This window comes from Anomaloglossus baeobatrachus, chromosome 2 (genome assembly GCF_048569485.1).
Source record: "Anomaloglossus baeobatrachus isolate aAnoBae1 chromosome 2, aAnoBae1.hap1, whole genome shotgun sequence".
In the NCBI taxonomy this organism is placed as follows: Eukaryota; Metazoa; Chordata; class Amphibia; order Anura; family Aromobatidae; genus Anomaloglossus; species Anomaloglossus baeobatrachus.
Window position 1 is genome coordinate 295,858,137 of NC_134354.1, and position 18,325 is coordinate 295,876,461.

An 18,325-nucleotide genomic window follows, 5' to 3' on the forward strand; every position below is an offset into this window, starting at 1 on the left:
GGGTCCTAGAGCTCCGGGTAGGGCTGCTATGTCGGATCAGCATTGTGCTCTGTACGGACCGGTAGTCATTGCCTAGGAGCCATTGCTATAGAGATGCACCATCCCTGCAGTATCGTGTTCCATAGAAACAGCGAGGCGTCCGTGACAACGGCCGGACACGGAGAGGAACAGTGCTGGGACAGGAGCCAACAGTCTGGAACTGAGCATGCGCCGCAGACGCGTGACGTTGGCACACAGGGGCGTGGCGTCCGAGAAGCGTGTTGCAGGAAGATGGCGGCGCCCTTGTCGCTGGAGCTCGAGAGTTTACTGAATCCACAGCCCCGGTTTTGGGACCCTGAGGACGACCCTGATGAAGGTACGGGGGCGCCATCTGGCTTATGCATCACTTTGCTGTTCTGGAGTGTTCTTTTGGAGAAGGGAAATAATAAAACTGTGCTGCGGAGCCAGCTGATCGGGAGCTGTAGCCGGTGCCGGCTGATCGGGAGCTGTAGCCGGTGCCGGCTGATCGGGAGCTGTAGCCGGTGCCGGCCGATCGGGAGCTGTAGCCGGTGCCGGCCGATCGGGAGCTGTAGCCGGTGCCGGCCGATCGGGAGCTGTAGCCGGTGCCGGCCGATCGGGAGCTGTAGCCGGTGCCGGCCGATCGGGAGCTGTAGCCGGTGCCGGCCGATCGGGAGCTGTAGCCGGTGCCGGCCGATCGGGAGCTGTAGCCGGTGCCGGCCGATCGGGAGCTGTAGCCGGTGCCGGCCGATCGGGAGCTGTAGCCGGTGCCGGCCGATCGGGAGCTGTAGCCGGTGCCGGCTGAGCGGGAGCTGTAGCCGGTGCCGGCTCGTCTGCTACCCTTCACCACGTGTGTGTGGCTTGCCATGTGTCCCCAGGGGGACGTACCTGAGATCTGCACAGCCCCAATCCTTTCCTGCGCTGCCTCCCCCCCCCCATTGTGGTGCATGGATTCTCCACTGTGTCCTATGCCAGCCTGTGACCCGTGCCCACTGGTGGTACATAGCTGATCATCCGTGCTCTCCCCTCCTACGGCTCACATTCCCCCCCATCCTGTGACCCGTGCCCACTGCTGGTACAGAGCTGATCATCCGTGCTCTCCCCTCTTAGGGCTCACATTCCCCCCCATCCTGTGACCCGTGCCCACTGGTGGTACATAGCTGATCATCCATGCTCTCCCCACCTAGGGCTCACATTCCCCCCATCCTGTGACCCGTGCCCACTGCTGGTACGGAACTGATCATCCGTGCTCTCCCCTCCTAGGGCTCACATTCCCCCCATCCTGTGACCCGTGCCCACTGCTGGTACGGAGCTGATCATTCGTGCTCTCCCCTCCTAGGGCTCACATTCCCCCCATCCTGTGCCCACTGCTGGTACATAGCTGATCATCCGTGCTCTCCCCTCCTAGGGCTCACATTCCCCCCATCCTGTGACCCGTGCCCACTGCTGGTACAGAGCTGATCATCCGTGCTCTCCCCACCTAGGGCTCACATTCCCCATATCCTGTGACCCGTGCCCACTGCTGGTACAGAGCTGATCATCCGTGCTTTCCTCTCCTAGGGCTCACATTCCCCCCCCATCCTGTGACCCGTACCCACTGCTGGTGCAGAGCTGATCATCTGTGCTCTCCCCTCCTAGGGCTCACATTCCCCCCATCCTGTGACCCGTGCCCACTGCTGGTACAGAGCTGATCATCCGTGCTCTCCCCTCCTAGGGTTCACATTCCCCCCATCCTTTGACCCGTACCCACTGCTGGTACAGTGCTGATCATCCGTGCTCTCCCCTACCCCTCCTAGGGCTCACATTCCCCCCATCCTGTGACCCGTACCCACTGCTGGTACGGAGCTGATCATCCGTGCTCTCCCCTCCTAGGGCTCACATTCCCTCCATCCTGTGACCCTTGCCCACTGCTGGTACATAGCTGATCATCCGTGCTCTCCGCTTCTAGGGCTCACATTCCCGCCCATCCTGTGACCCGTACCCACTGCTGGTACGGAGCTGATCATCCGTGCTCTCCCCTCCTAGGGCTCACATTCCCTCCATCCTGTGACCCGTGCCCACTGTTGGTACATAGCTGATCATCTGTGCTCTCCCCTCCTAGGGCTCACATTCCCCCCATCCTGTGACCCGTGCCCACTGCTGGTACAGAGCTGATCATCCGTGCTCTCCCCTCTTAGGGCTCACATTCCCCCCCATCCTGTGACCCGTGCCCACTGGTGGTACATAGCTGATCATCCATGCTCTCCCCACCTAGGGCTCACATTCCCCCCATCCTGTGACCCGTGCCCACTGCTGGTACGGAACTGATCATCCGTGCTCTCCCCTCCTAGGGCTCACATTCCCCCCATCCTGTGACCCGTGCCCACTGCTCGTACGGAGCTGATCATTCGTGCTCTCCCCTCCTAGGGCTCACATTCCCCCCATCCTGTGCCCACTGCTGGTACATAGCTGATCATCCGTGCTCTCCCCTCCTAGGGCTCACATTCCCCCCATCCTGTGACCTGTGCCCACTGCTGGTACAGAGCTGATCATCCGTGCTCTCCCCACCTAGGGCTCACATTCCCCATATCCTGTGACCCGTGCCCACTGCTGGTACAGAGCTGATCATCCGTGCTTTCCTCTCCTAGGGCTCACATTCCCCCCCCATCTTGTGACCCGTGCCTACTGTTGGTACAGAGCTGATCATCCGTGCTCTCCCAACCTAGGGCTCACATTCCCCCCCATCCTGTGACCCGTACCCACTGCTGGTGCAGAGCTGATCATATGTGCTCTCCCCTCCTAGGGCTCACATTCCCCCCATCCTGTGACCCGTGCCCACTGCTGGTACAGAGCTGATCATCCGTGCTCTCCCCTCCTAGGGTTCACATTCCCCCCATCCTTTGACCCGTACCCACTGCTGGTACATAGCTGATCATCCGTGCTCTCCACTTCTAGGGCTCACATTCCCCCCCCATCCTGTGACCCGTACCCACTGCTGGTACGGAGCTGATCATCCGTGCTCTCCCCTCCTAGGGCTCACATTCCCTCCATCCTGTGACCCGTGCCCACTGTTGGTACATAGCTGATCATCCGTGCTCTCCCCTCCTAGGGCTCACATTCCCCCATCCTATGACCCGTGCCCACTGCTGGTACAGAGCTGATCATCCGTGCTCTCCCCTCCTAGGGCTCACATTCCCCCCATCCTGTAACCCGTGCCCACTGCTGGTACAGAGCTGATCATCCGTGCTCTCCCCTCTTAGGGCTCACATTCCCCCCATCCTGTGACCCGTGCCCACTGCTGGTATTTAGCTGATCATCCGTGCTCTCCCCTCCTAGGGCTCACATTCCCCCCATCCTGTAACCCGTACAGAGCTGATCATCCGTGCTCTCCCCTCCTAGGGCTCACATTCCCCCCATCCTGTGACGCGTGCCAACTGCTGGTACAGAGCTGATCATCCGTGCTCTCTTCTCCTCGGGCTCACATTCCCCCCATCCTGTGACCCGTACCCACTGCTGGTATATAGCTGATCATCCGTGCTCTCCCCTCCTAGGGCTCACATTCCCCCCATCCTGTAACCCGTGCCCACTGGTGGTACATAGCTGATCATCCGTGCTCTCCCCTCTTAGGGCTCACATTCCCCCCCATCCTGTGACCCGTGCCCACTGCTGGTACAGAGCTGATCATCCGTGCTCTCCCCTCTTAGGGCTCACATTCCCCCCCATCCTGTGACCCGTGCCCACTGGTGGTACATAGCTGATCATCCATGCTCTCCCCACCTAGGGCTCACATGCCCCCCATCCTGTGACCCGTGCCCACTGCTGGTACGGAACTGATCATCCGTGCTCTCCCCTCCTAGGGCTCACATTCCCCCCATCCTGTGACCCGTGCCCACTGCTGGTACGGAGCTGATCATTCGTGCTCTCCCCTCCTAGGGCTCACATTCCCCCCATCCTGTGCCCACTGCTGGTACATAGCTGATCATCCGTGCTCTCCCCTCCTAGGGCTCACATTCCCCCCATCCTGTGACCCGTGCCCACTGCTGGTACAGAGCTGATCATCCGTGCTCTCCCCACCTAGGGCTCACATTCCCCATATCCTGTGACCCGTGCCCACTGCTGGTACAGAGCTGATCATCCGTGCTTTCCTCTCCTAGGGCTCACATTCCCCCCCATCTTGTGACCCGTGCCTACTGTTGGTACAGAGCTGATCATCCGTGCTCTCCCAACCTAGGGCTCACATTCCCCCCATCCTGTGACCCGTACCCACTGCTGGTGCAGAGCTGATCATCCGTGCTCTCCCCTCCTAGGGTTCACATTCCCCCCATCCTTTGACCCGTACCCACTGCTGGTACAGTGCTGATCATCCGTGCTCTCCCCTACCCCTCCTAGGGCTCACATTCCCCCCATCCTGTGACCTGTACCCACTGCTGGTACGGAGCTGATCATCCGTGCTCTCCCCTCCTAGGGCTCACATTCCCTCCATCCTGTGACCCGTGCCCACTGCTGGTACATAGCTGATCATCCGTGCTCTCCGCTTCTAGGGCTCACATTCCCCCCCCATCCTGTGACCCGTACCCACTGCTGGTACGGAGCTGATCATCCGTGCTCTCCCCTCCTAGGGCTCACATTCCCTCCATCCTGTGACCCGTGCCCACTGTTGGTACATAGCTGATCATCCGTGCTCTCCTCTTCTAGGGCTCACATTCCCCCCCATCCTGTGACCCGTACCCACTGCTGGTACGGAGCTGACCATCCGTGCTCTCCCCTCCTAGGGCTCACATTCCCCTTATCCTGTGACCTGTGCCTACTGCTGGTACATAGCTGATCATCCGTGCTCTCCCCTCCTATTGCTCACATTCCCCCCATCCTGTGACCTGTGCCCTCTGGTGGTTCATAGCTGATCATCCGTGCTCTCCCCTCCTAGGGCTCACGTTCCCCCCCATCCTGTGACCCGTGCCCACTGCTGGTACAGAGCTGATCATCCGTGCTCTCCCCTCCTAGGGCTCACATTCCCCCCATCCTGTGACCCGTACCCACTGCTGGTACGGAGCTGATCATCCGTGCTCTCCCCTCCTAGGGCTCACATTCCCCCCATCCTGTGACCCGTGCCCACTGCTGGTACAGAGCTTATCATCCGTGCTCTCCCCTCCTAGGGCTCACATTCCCCCCCATCCTGTGACCTGTGCCCACTGCTGGTACAGAGCTGATCATCCGTGCTCTCCCCTCCTAGGGCTCACATTCCCCCCATCCTGTGACCCGTACCCACTGCTGGTACATAGCTGATCATCCGTGCTCTCCCCACCTAGGGCTCACATTCCCCCAATCCTGTGACCTTTGCCTACTGCTGGTACAGAGCTGATCATCCGTGCTCTCCCCTCCTAGGGCTCACATTCCCCCCCATCCTGTGAACCGTACCCACTGCTGGTACATAGCTGATCATCCGTGCTCTCCCCACCTAGGGCTCACATTCCCCCCATCCTGTGACCTGTGCCTACTGCTGGTACAGAGCTGATCATCCATGCTCTCCCCTCCTAGGGCTCACATTCCCCCCATCCTGTGACCCGTACCCACTGTTGGTACATAGCTGATCATCCATGCTCTCCCCACCTAGGGCTCACATTCCCCCCATCCTGTCACCTGTGCCTACTGCTGGTACAGAGCTGATCATCCGTGCTCTCCCCTCCTAGGACTCCCATTCCCCCCATCCTGTTACCTGTGCCCACTTGTGGTACAGAGCTGATCATCCGTGCTCTCCCCACCTAGGGCTCACATTCCCCCCATCCTGTCACCTGTGCCTACTGCTGGTACAGAGCTGATCATCCGTGCTCTCCCAACCTAGGGCTCACATTCCCCCCCCATCCTGGCATTGCTGCTCTAGATTCATGATGGAACAGTGCAATATTCTTTGACCAAAATGAGAATATTCTACCAGAGGTTGGAAAGTAAATTGTTTCCCAAAAATTCTAGGGGGGGATTTTTCCATATGACTTGAAGCTCTTGGATGCCACCAGAACTCATTTCTATGGTGGCTGCAGTTGGGTACTGCAGACACGTCCCCTGCCCAAATGAATGGGGTCTGCATCTGGACTTCCAGCCACAGTTACAATAGTTTTAATGGAGTTATGTTTTGGCAGAATCTGAGAACTTCCAGCTACCGCCGGTTAGAGCTATTCAGCGGGGGTTATAGGTGTCTCACTCCCACCATTCAGATATCGATTGGCTATCTCTTTAAGATCGATGAGGATCCGTTAAGAGGATAAATCCAGAAGACGTACTTTTTACATGCACATTCCATCCATGTAAACCATCCACTATATATAGGGTTTGCTTTTTATTTACACTGTACCTCCTCTATTGGGTGCTGTCGCTCTGATTCTGGAGCAGTTCTTTGGTGCCTTCTGTACACCAGTTATAGCGCCTCCTCTTCCCTCTGTTGGGGATAATGGTGCAAACCTTCCCGTCAACCAACTGGGCGTGTAACACAGAACGTCCTTATGGGGATTTTGCTTAAGGCACGTGTAGGGAAACTATGTACCACTATTACCAGGGGGCATAACCTTGGAGCGGATGGGCTGAGAGGAAAAATAAAAACTGATCCAGAATCCGTGAAGCAGCACCAAATAGAGGAGATTCTCCATTTACATGACAAAATCCATCATAATGTTCTGTTAGAGTCTGTGGATAAAATCCTGATTCCACACAGATGTGAAAAAGAAAGTTCCATTTTCATGCAAAAATTGAAACTATAAATGGCTACCTTAAAGTCTGACCTTGCAGCATGACCAGGGGTATATGCCAAGGCAGAAGCTCTTCTGGTTGGCTGCGTACGACCTCTTTGAGGCAATGCGGGGAAAGTACTAGTTCTGCTCTGATATATGGAGTCATACTGGCAATGTCCTGATCTTGCTGCAATGCTTATGAAAGGGTCAGGTCAGCCATTGAGGTTTAAGGCCCTAATGTTGGTTGAAGCTGCAGATCATCAAGTTCAGCTGACAGCCTGTGTATGGGGACGCCGACCAACTGATGGTCGGGGGAGATGGTGATCACACATGTCCAGTTCCAGATAAACCACTGGCCGATCTTACATGGCTCCTTTCTCATAGAGAACAGAGGGCAGTCTAGTGCTCCTGTGTAGGGGGACGTCGGCTGAGATGGCTGTCACGTTCTGCCTCTATTGTGTGTAACAAGCCTTGGTGTAGATCTAGCTGGCCTTTGAGAGGTATTGCTTTCATTTTGCAGTAAAGCTAATTTGCATACTTTTTTTCTAAGAAGCATTGCTGACTACAAACAGAACTGGAGAGGATCAGTACGTCCTCTACAGTTTTATATGAAGAACCAAAATGGTGAAGCTGATGAGATCAATACTTCTGTACTGGGAGTGAGAAAACGTTATTATCCCTGTATGCTCAAAGGCAGTGCGCACCCACATTTCTTGCCTTAATGGGTGACTGATGTCTTCCTTCTTAAAAGCAGCCACCCATCAATCATTTTGAGGAGAGCGGGAAAAGTCCCCACTCATGGAAAGAGGACCTATAACTGTGTCACCAGTGTAATCCTTGGACTGTTAGTAATCAATATCGTTTACTTTGTGCCTTTAAAGCAGGGCTATGGAGTCGGTAAGCCAAACCTTCGACTCCGACTCCTCAATTTCCCTTGCTCCGACTCCCACATATATTGCTTATAGTTAAGAGAAAAATGTATTGTAGTACAATGTGAACATCAGACACTTAATCATTCTTATGATACAATAATCAAGATATTTAGATAGAACATAAAATATATTTATTGGAATTCAACTTTAGAACACAAACTGTAATAAATTGTACATGTTATACGATATGTAATATACAGTAGATTACATATATACTGTATCTTGTGTGTGCATGTATAATATATATATATATATATATATATATACATATTGTATTACATATTTACAATTTATTAGTTTTTTGTGTTCTAAAGTTGAATTCCAATAAATATATTTTATGTTCTATCTAAATATCTTGATTATTGTATCATAAAAATGATTAAATGTCTGATGTTCACATTGCACTACAATACATTTTTCACTTAACTGTAAGCAGTATACTAAATGTTATTTCGCATGTTTTTGTTGAAAACTGTTTTTTCTCACTTACATAGTGTATTACATAGTGTTATATATACTGTGTGTGTGTGTGTATATATATTATATAAATATGTAATATATTATATAACTAAACACTATGTACTTATGTAAGTGGCAAAAACCAGTTTTCAACAAAAACATAGTAAATACCATTTGTGCAGTCTATAAATTTGTTGTAAGAAATAGAATTGCTTCCATCAGATCCTCCTTCGCAGATGACCTCAAATCTGACTTAATAATTTTAAGGCGAGAGAACAACCTCTCTACATTAACTTGGGTTGGAGGCAAAGCCGTAACCACATGGGCAAACATCTCTAACAATATAAAGGAATTGCCTCATGCACAGTCAGTTTTGATGAACAGTTGAATTTTTTTATTTCTTTGAGAACAAGTGAAAAATTTTACTGAAATCTGGTCAATCTGCTGCTATAGGAGACGGAGTGAAATCTTTTTCCTTGCGGCAACGCTTTGCCTGCTCCATGTCATCCAAATACTTGTCAAAGTTAAACTTCTCTTCTGATGAGGATGAAGATATGGCAGCAGTAGCACTGTCAGGCCCCAAGTCCTCTTGCGCCTGGCAGTCCTGTCGTCGCTCATACTAACTGCTACCTCACTCAATGCTTCTTTTACTTTAGTAAGCGGTTGATCATCAAGCAGTAGACGATGACTTGGGTCCACATAAACAGCTGCCAGAAGAATTTTATTTTCCAATAGCTGTGTCTCTCTCCGTTTCATTGATGCAGAAATGCAATCTGCGATTAAACCTCCTCTTTGGGACAGGCAAAATAGCAAGTTCTTCCACTCCCTTATGAAAATGCCAGGAGTTAAATCCTCAGCTTGTAATTTTTTAGTCACGGTAAATGGGTGATTAAGCAATTCCTTCAATTCAGCCACTTGTGTCCATTGACCTTCATTTAAGGTTACTTGAGGGTTCATCATATCTATAAGAAATGGTTTTAGTTCAAGAAATCGCTCAGTAATTAAATAAGTGCTGCCTCACCGAGTGGCTTGATCAACAATTACCCCTTTCCCAGCACGTCTCTTCAAGATGGAATCAATTTTAGGGGTTCCGGCGGCAATAACCAACTTCCTCACTTTTCCAATCAGATTTCCAGCATGTCCGCCCAGTTTCACACATCCGGCTTTTCGCTGGTTTGGTGGATGTGGCGCACGCCAGTACAGTACGATACAGTACAGTGGCAGCGCCACAACGTCCGGGTCACATGCTCCGGTCACATGACAGCATGTGACCCGCGTTTGTCGCGCTGCTACTGTACTGTATACACTGTACTGGAGTGCGCCGCATACACCAAACCGGCGAAAAGACGGATGTGTGAAACCGGGGTCCCTCTTGCAGACTCTCTTATTGCCTGCTGCAGCGTGTGCACAACACAGCGCATGTGATGAATATGAAAGTGTTTTGAAGCAGCTTCAACAAGATCATCTAATCCTAAAGTATCATTTTGCTGTTCTTCTGTTGTAATATCTGTTTGTTCCTCAGTTACATGAACAGCACTGTGGCTCCATCTCACACATACTAAATCCTAAATTTTCTTCTAGCTGTTGTTCATTACTCTCATTCATCAGTTTAATTGTACTTATGTTTGAAGCATTGTTCATTACAATGGCAAGAACCTGTTCTTTTTTGCGTTCCTAATCTTGCAGAACTTTTGCCACTAAAGGCCACTTTACACACAGAGATAAATCGTTGGCAGATCTGTGGTTGCAGTGAAATCATGGACATATTGTTCCATTTGTACACCGCACAAACCTGGCACTGATTGTCCACAATTTCACTGCAACCACAGATCTGCCGCAGATTTATCTGTGTGTGACAGGGCCTTAAGGCCTGGAGAAAGTGGCCGGTGTGATGAGCTTTAGTATCGGTTACTGCCAGTGTCTTACTAACAATTTCTTTCTTGTTACAAACCTATCGAACATTGATGGCAAAATAGTTCAGTGAAATGCAGTGACTCTGGCATCCCAGCAAAGGCAATGGGTTTCAAGATAGGACAATCAGACACAGCGTTTTGTGAGGATCTTCACAAAGAATGAGCAGTCAGTTTGTGGGGCGTTTTTCTAATATGCTTTTGCTACTGAAAGCATTATTTATGAGCTCAAAAGCCTTTCAGGTGATGCAGTTTTTTAAAACGCTGATCTGTTTTTGCAGCTGAAAAATGTATCCTCAAAAAACGCAGCAAAAACGCTGTGTGTGAATGTAGCCTTAGATCAGGAATAGAACAGACATTTATAGGACATTTCAAAAGTTTCCATTGCACTACTATCCCCAATTTATTATATATTTTAGGAGTCGGAGTCGGTGCATTTTATACCAGCTTCGACTCCACGACTCCGACTCCACAGCCCTGCTTTAAAGGGATCTGTTACCAAGTGTTTACTGTGTAATCTAAGAGTATCATGATGTAGGGTTTGAGAGCCTGAACACTATGCTGTTTTGCTGCTTCAATACAGTGTTTTATCAGCAGGAGAGTATCACTTAAGGACTAGGTGTCTCATGCCCCTTGGCCCAACCATGCCCTCGCCACTGAGTAGCAACTTTCTCTTACTATACAGTGTACAAATCAAAAAAGTCTGTGGAGCCTCTGTTAGGAGTCTCAACACAGAAACCAGCCAGATATCCCTTCAGGAAGGACCCAGCCAAGGGGTGACTCTTTTTAGGAGACCACCATAACCACCATATGAAGTGGCCCTTTTAGTCAATATCCAACTCTTTGACAAGTTTAAAGATATGACAAGGGAAATACCAAGGCCAGGTATCCATCCACAGACAGCTGTTTCGGGGTGTTGCCCCTCATCAGTGTGGAGTAGGATTCTGGCCAGGTGGGAGCAATGCCTAGTAGACCAACAAGACAAAACAAACACTGATCTCGGGGAGACCAGCCAGAGAAAACACTGCCAGCAGCCAACAAGGGCGCTCAAGACAGTGAAATCCTAGGTGCATTGCCCCCTGGGAAATATGCAAATCAAAAATTCCTTTAAATTCACAGGCACATGTGTTTTCTCCGGTGCGTGTCACACGGATCACATCCGTGTGGTCCGTGTAACACCTGTGATGCCGGAGAAAAACTGACATGTCTACATGTGGAGCACACGTATGCTCCACATAGTCCATGGCAAAACACGCACGTGAGCACAAACCCATTGATTTTAATGGGTCTACGTGTGCCCGTGTCTCCGGCACGTTAGGAAACGGAGCAAACACGTACCGGAGACAAGGACGATTGAAGGAGGCCTAAACGTCTGGATTGTGAAGGAAAAATCAAAAACGTCTTGAAGAAGGCCAGCTTAAAAAGTGTCGAAAAACACATGTAGAATGTGGAGCAAATTAGGCCAGAAAACTGGAGAAACCATGATGATGAATCGGGGCTCAAAAGCAGAATGTTACAGAAAATGAAGGATTGAAGTATTTCTGGGTGTATGCAGTAATCAGGGCCGTGTGCACCAGACGTGACGAGGGCCATTAATTTACAGGTCACCAAACATTTGTGTTACTGGAGAAAATGGCATTTTTTCTTCTGTCATTTGATTTCTCTTTGTAATATGGAGGTCTGGGTTTCCAGACAGTGTGATTTGTTGGGGAGACAGCACGATGACCTGAATATCGTGTATCACAGTGTTAGACACGGGGACATGACAGATATGTACATGTGGCTGAGATTTGCAACCTCTGCTTAGACAGCCCTGTCAGTTTGTCATTTTTCTAAATACTCGGTAGTATGCAGACATCATCACATCCACTAGATAGTTTATATCCGTCTGCAGAGAGCAAGCTGATGGCCTACCAAGTCCTGTAAGCCATCCGATGGAAGTTATATCACCAGAAGGTACAGTACAATTAGGGATGAAGGCTTGTCCGTCACCGGGCAGCTCCTTATACACTAACTTTTTACAGTACCCGAAGCTATGAGATTTCAGATATCTCATGCGCACTCTTGTTTTTTGTCCAGACTCGATAGGAAAACTGCAGCATTTTTTTAATCTGCCTCATGGGAAATCTTCCAGTGTTTTTGCAGAATTTTTCATCCATCAAAATCAATGGAAAAGTGAAAATTGCTGCCCCCCCCCCCCTTAAAAAATAAATAAATGTAACAGCGCTTTTAGTGAGTAAAACTAACTTTCATGAAGGGAACCTGTCACCAGTTTTGGGGCCTATAAGCTGCGACCACCACCAGCGGGCTCTTATATACAGCATTCTAACATGCTGTATATAAGAGCCCAGGCTGCTCGGTATGTCATAAAAACAGCTTTTATTATACTCCCCTGCAGGGCGGTCGGATCCGATGGGCGTTGCTGGTCTTGGTCCGGCACCTCCTATCATTTTGCGATCGACATCCTACTTCTTGCACACACGTGTCTCTGCTTGGCTGTGGGCAGATCAAAGTACTGTAACGCATAGGGAAAGGTCAAAGACCACCCACGCATGCGCAATACAATACTTCAATCTGCCATCAGCAGGACGGAGAGAAGTGCAATGGAGGACACTGTGTGGATAATGTAGGACGCATAATCCACACGAAGCAAGGAAGGAGGACGGCGATTGTAAGAAGAGAGGAGCCGCAGGACTGAGACCAGCAATCCCCATCGGAGCAGACCGTCCCGCAGGTGAGTATAATAAAAGCTGGTTTTTTATGTTATACAGAGCGGCCTGGGCACTTATATACAGTATTCTAGAATGCTGTATATAAGAGCCCAGTGGTGGTGGCCGCAGCTGATATGTGCCAAATCTGGTGACAAGTTCCCTTTAAACATGAACTGTAGATAAAGCAAACATGTAATCTGCACCCAAGCATTGAAAAAATGCGTCAAAAAGGCTACATATGAAAATAGCCTTACACCATCTGGATTAATGAACTGCAATATCCAAGTATGCCAGTGCATTACATCAGGGGTTAAAATGGAAAATATTCCAATATCCTACTGGGACAAAGTTAAAAAATAAATACCGTATTTTTCGCTTTATAAGATGCACCTTATTATAAGACGCACCCCCAAATTTGGTGAAGGAAAAGAGAATTTTTTTTTTTAATAAATGGGGTCTGTCTTATAATGCCAGTGTCCGTCTTAACAAATCATATAGGGTATATGTCCCTCATAGCCCCCTTAATCTGGATATGGCCCCCTTATATTGAATATAGCCCCCTTCTGCTGGCACATGTCCCCTATTGCTGCCCATGGCCCCCTGTGGCTGGCACACGTCCCCTATTGCTGCCCATGGCCCCCTGTGGCTGGCACACGGCCCCTATTGCTGCCCATGGCCCCCTGTGGCTGGCACACGGCTCCTGTTGCTGCCCATGGCCCCCTGTGGCTGGCACATGGCCCCTGTTGCTGCCCATGGCCCCCTGTGGCTGGCACACGGCCCCTGTTGCTGCCCATGGCCCCCTGTGGCTGGCACACGGCCCCTGTTGCTGCCCATGGCCCCCTGTGGCTGGCACACGGCCCCTGTTGCTGCCCATGGCCCCCTGTGGCTGGCACACGGCCCCTGTTGCTGCCCATGGCCCCCTGTGGCTGGCACACGGCCCCTGTTGCTGCCCATGGCCCCCTGTGGCTGGCACACGGCCCCTGTTGCTGCCCATGGCCCCCTGTGGCTGGCACACGGCCCCTGTTGCTGCCCATGGCCCCCTGTGGCTGGCACACGGCCCCTATTGCTGCCCATGGCCCCCTGTGGCTGGCACACGGCCCCTATTGCTGCCCATGGCCCCCTGTGGCTGGCACACGGCCCCTATTGCTGCCCATGGCCCCCTGTGGCTGGCACACGGCCCCTATTGCTGCCCATGGCCCCCTGTGGCTGGCACACGGCCCCTATTGCTGCCCATGGCCCCCTGTGGCTGGCACAAGGCCCCTATTGCTGCCCATGGCCCCCTGTGGCTGGCACACATCACCCTGTGTTAGATATGGCCCCCATGCTGCTGCTTTTAGTAAAATAAACTCTTTCCTTACCTTCTACAGCGCTGTCCCTCCTCGTGTCTCCCTCCGTGCGGTTGAGCTCCTCCTGCACCTCCTGGTTCTCGGTGCCGGTCATGTGATCGGCACAGCAGAGTGTCATCTCTGCATGCATGATCACAGCGGCAGCAGGAGACCGGGAGATCTGCGCTGGAGGAGGTAAGTAAAGAGTGTTTTATTTTACTATGGGCAGCAGCATGGGGGCCATATAATAATAATAATAATAATCTTTATTTCTATAGCGCCAACATATTCCGCAGCACTTTACAATTCAGGAGGATCATATACAAACAAATAACAGTTATAGAAATACAATATTTAGAGGAAAAAAAAGAAAAAACACAACCCTGCTCGTGAGAGCTTACAATCTACAATGAGATGGGGGGGGAGGCGGCAAGGTTCAAGTGCTTATTTACAATGACAATCCAGCCATCTCACGGAAATGGGGGATAGATAATGGTTTCCTGGAACAGTGGGCCAGAGCCTTGAGATGCCTTTGGGTGCCATGGAGTTTGATGTGGAGTTATGTTGTGAGAAGTTGTAGAGGGACTATGTGAATCGAATCTGATTAGGGAGTGTGATAGGCCGCCCTAAAAAGATGCGTCTTTAGGGTGCGTCTGAAGCTGAGTAAGTTGTGATTTGTCCTAACTTCTTGGGGTAGAGCGTTCCTGAGGGTTGGTGCAGCTCGGAAGAAGTCTTGGATCCGGGAGTGGGAGGTTCGAATTAGTGTGGATGTTAGTCGAAAGTCGCTTGCAGAGCGTAGAGAACGGGTGGGGTGATAGACAGAGAGGAGGGTGGAGATATAGGGGTGTGCCGCACTGTGGAGAGCTTTGTGGGTGAGAACAAGCAGTTTGAATTGGATCCTGTGATATATGGGCAGCCAATGCAATGACTGGCACAGAGCAAAGGCATCCGAGTAGCGGTTAGCCAGGTAGGTGACCCTGGCTGCTGCGTTAAGGATGGACTGTAGAGGAGAGAGTCTAGTTAGGGGGAGACTAATTAATAGAGAGTTACAGTAGTCAAGGCGAGAGTGGATCAGGGCCACGGTGAGGGTTTTTGTCGTTTCCATAGTGAGAAAGGGGCGGATTCTAGAGATGTTCTTGAGGTGCAAGCGGCAGGAGCGGGCAAGAGATTGTATGTGGGAAGTGAAGGAGAGATCAGTGTCAAGTATAACCCCCAGACAGCTGGCCTGCGGCCTAGGACTTATCGTTGTGCCACACACAGAGAGGGAGATGTCAGGGTTAGGAAGGTTGGAGGATGGAGGAAAAAGAAGTAGTTCAGTTTTGGAAAGGTTTAGTTTCAGATAGAGAGCAGACATGACATTGCAAACTGCAGTCAGGCAGTCACTTGTGTTCTGTAGTACAGCGGGGGTGAGCTCAGGGGATGAGGTGTATAGCTGTGTGTCATCAGCATAAAGATGGTACTGAAAGCCAAATCTGCTGATGGTCTGTCCAATTAGGGCAGTGTAGAGGGAGAAAAGAAGAGGGCCAAGGACTGAACCTTGAGGGACCCCAACAGTGAGAGGAAAAGGAGAAGATGTGGAGCCAGCAAATGATACACTGAATGAACAGCCAGAAAGATAGGAAGAGAACCAGGAGAGCACAGTGTCCTTTAGGCCGATAGAATGGAGCAAAGAGAGAAGGAGACTGTGTTCGACAGTGTCGAAGGCTGCAGAAAGGTCAAGAAGAATAAGCAGAGAGTGGTCACCGTTACGTTTTGCTGTCAATAGGTCATTGGTCATATCTAACACGGGGGGGCATGTGCGATCAAAGGGGAGCACAGGCACATATAATATGCGCCGATTCCCCCAGCCCGTCACCGCGGTGCGGTTTCAGCACCATGGTGATGGACAGTGGCAGTGCATATTATATGAGCAGTAGCTACAGTATACGGTATTTATAATATGTACTACAAAATAAACAACCTACATTATGAAAATATTGCAGAAGTGTTCATCACTAAAAACACAGGCTATTTATAAAAATAAGAGAGTACACATAATTAACACCATGTAAAACACGGTCCCATTACTTAGCATATGATGAACAACATAAAAAATGACAGCTTTTTTTTTGGTTATGACGCACAAGAAATGGAAAGCTTAAAAAATAGTCTCACTGAAAATGTCGACATATCCCATGAAAATATGGGCGATATATATATCTGTATCTCTTGTATCACCGTTGTAATCATACGTGCACAGTCAGGGCACCGCTAGAGCAGAGGCCAGATAGGGTGCAAATCTGTAATCAAACCTACTCCAAACAGCAGAATCACATTTTTGGGGGATTTAGATGGAAACCCAGATGCAGGGAAAGCAGTTACCTCTCAATGGAAGCTATGGGGTTTCCACATTACTGGTAGCATAAAGGCACTAGATGAGCGACCTGACCCCCCCCCCCACTCCCCCGCGTTCCCCAGGGAGTAATTAAATCCAAACTTCCAAAGCCAAACTGCAGTCACCATCTACATGTTATGGCATTGCTGTAGCAGGGAGATCCCGCTGAAGAAATGTTGGTGAGCCTATCTCTAGAAGCACAGGTTGTTCTGAAACATCTATTCCATGGTTTTTTTTTTTTTCTTTTCTGGAAAACACATGGGGCCAAAATACAAAGTTTTACTGAAAAAATGTATTTTGTTTTTTTATATTGCTGCCTAGTACTATAAATTCTGTGACACTCCTGTGGGTTCAAAATGCTTACTTAACCCATAGATGTAATACTTGAGAGTTATAGTTAACCCATAGGTGTAATACTTGAGTTGTAGTTTCCATAATGGGGTCCCTTCTGAAGAAGTTGCTGCTGTTAGTGCATTTCAGTGGCTCTGCAAATTGACTTGGGGTTCAATCTATTCCAGCCAAAACTGCATTCCAATACCCAAATTCCACTGTCCCATTCTGAGTTCTGCCATGCGCCCAAACAGTAGCTTCCAACCACATATGGGGCATCATTGTTTAGGAGAAATTGCATAACATTGTGGAGTTCATTTTGTCCTATATACTCCATATAAAAATGGAAAAACTTAAGGCCAAAGCAGCATTTTTGTGGAAAAAATAACATTTTTCATTCTACTTTGTGTTAATTCCTGACAATGTCCAGACAGCAGTCTTGTAGCCATTTATCACTTTGGGGAGTTCCCAGTGTAAGGGTCGCTAAAAGTCACATTAAAACTGAATCGGTCCATACAAATAAGTTTTAAAAAATTAAAAATTGCTGCTAATCTTTTAAGCATTTAAACATCCTAACACAGTAAATTGAAGAATAATGCCGATATAAGCTGGAAATGATTACTTTACTTTTCTGGTGTGGTATGGCTATCTGGTTCAAAGGTATAGAAAAGTAATATTTGAAAAACTGCTAATTTTTCTAAATGTTCGTGAAATTGCAGATATTTTCTTAAAAGGAATCAATATGTGTTGAGCAAAATTATTTTCCACTAACAAAGTGCAATATCCCCAGTTCATTAAGGCTATGTACGGATTTGTTTCTCCAGCGAAAAACGCACCTACCTGCAAAAACACCACGCCAAAAACGTATGCAGTTTTGGTGTGTTTTTGGTGCGGATTTACCACGTTTTGTCCCTGCGATTTTTTTTTTTTGTCAATGGCAAAACACAGAGGAAAAACTCAGAAAACGCAGAAAAGAAATGACATGCGACTTCTTTTTGCTGTAGAAATTCTGCAGCAAAACCTGTAAGGAAAAAAAAGAAGCAACGTGTGCACAGTATTTGGGATTTCCCATAGACTTTGCTGGGGAAGGACTGCATGAAGCTTATGAACAAAAAACGTACAAATTCTGCAGCAAAAACCGCACTGTGCACACAGGGCCCTATACTGGTGTTTGTATGACTGAAAGGGAACCTGTCATCAGAAATTTAGCTAGTTCCCCCCTCTGCAGCTCCTGGGCTGCATTCTAGGAAGCTTCCTATAGTTTTTGTGGCCCCTTTTATTCCAAAATAAATACTATACAAACTTGTACCTTTCGTATGCAAATTTCTTAAATCTTCCATGGGGGCGGGCTGCCTGATGTACGTTGCTGTCCTCCTGCCGATTTACGCCGCCCCCGAACGCTGAATTTCAAACCTCAGGACGCCGCCCCTGGGCGCCCGTGGTCCCGCGCATGCGCTGTGCTACTGTAGCGGTGCCGTGCACTGTGTGCACGTGTGACCGCTAGTGACGCTTTGCGCGGGCACGAGGTTATGGGCGGCGCTGTGAGTGTCATCAGCAAGTGCCGCCCATAACCTCGTGACCGCACTTTC

General features: G+C 49.6%; 1 protein-coding gene across 1 annotated transcript in view; it reads left to right on the forward strand.

Annotated features, from left to right (window-relative positions):
* Nucleotides 1–229: 229 nt before the first annotated feature.
* Nucleotides 230–18,325, forward strand: part of AATF (apoptosis antagonizing transcription factor) — a 182,652-nt gene continuing 164,556 nt past the window's right edge. Inside the window, exon 1 of the mRNA XM_075335852.1 lies at nt 230–355. Coding sequence (XP_075191967.1) covers nt 271–355 — 85 coding nt within the window. The 5' untranslated portion in view covers nt 230–270. The remainder of the gene's footprint in view (nt 356–18,325) is intronic.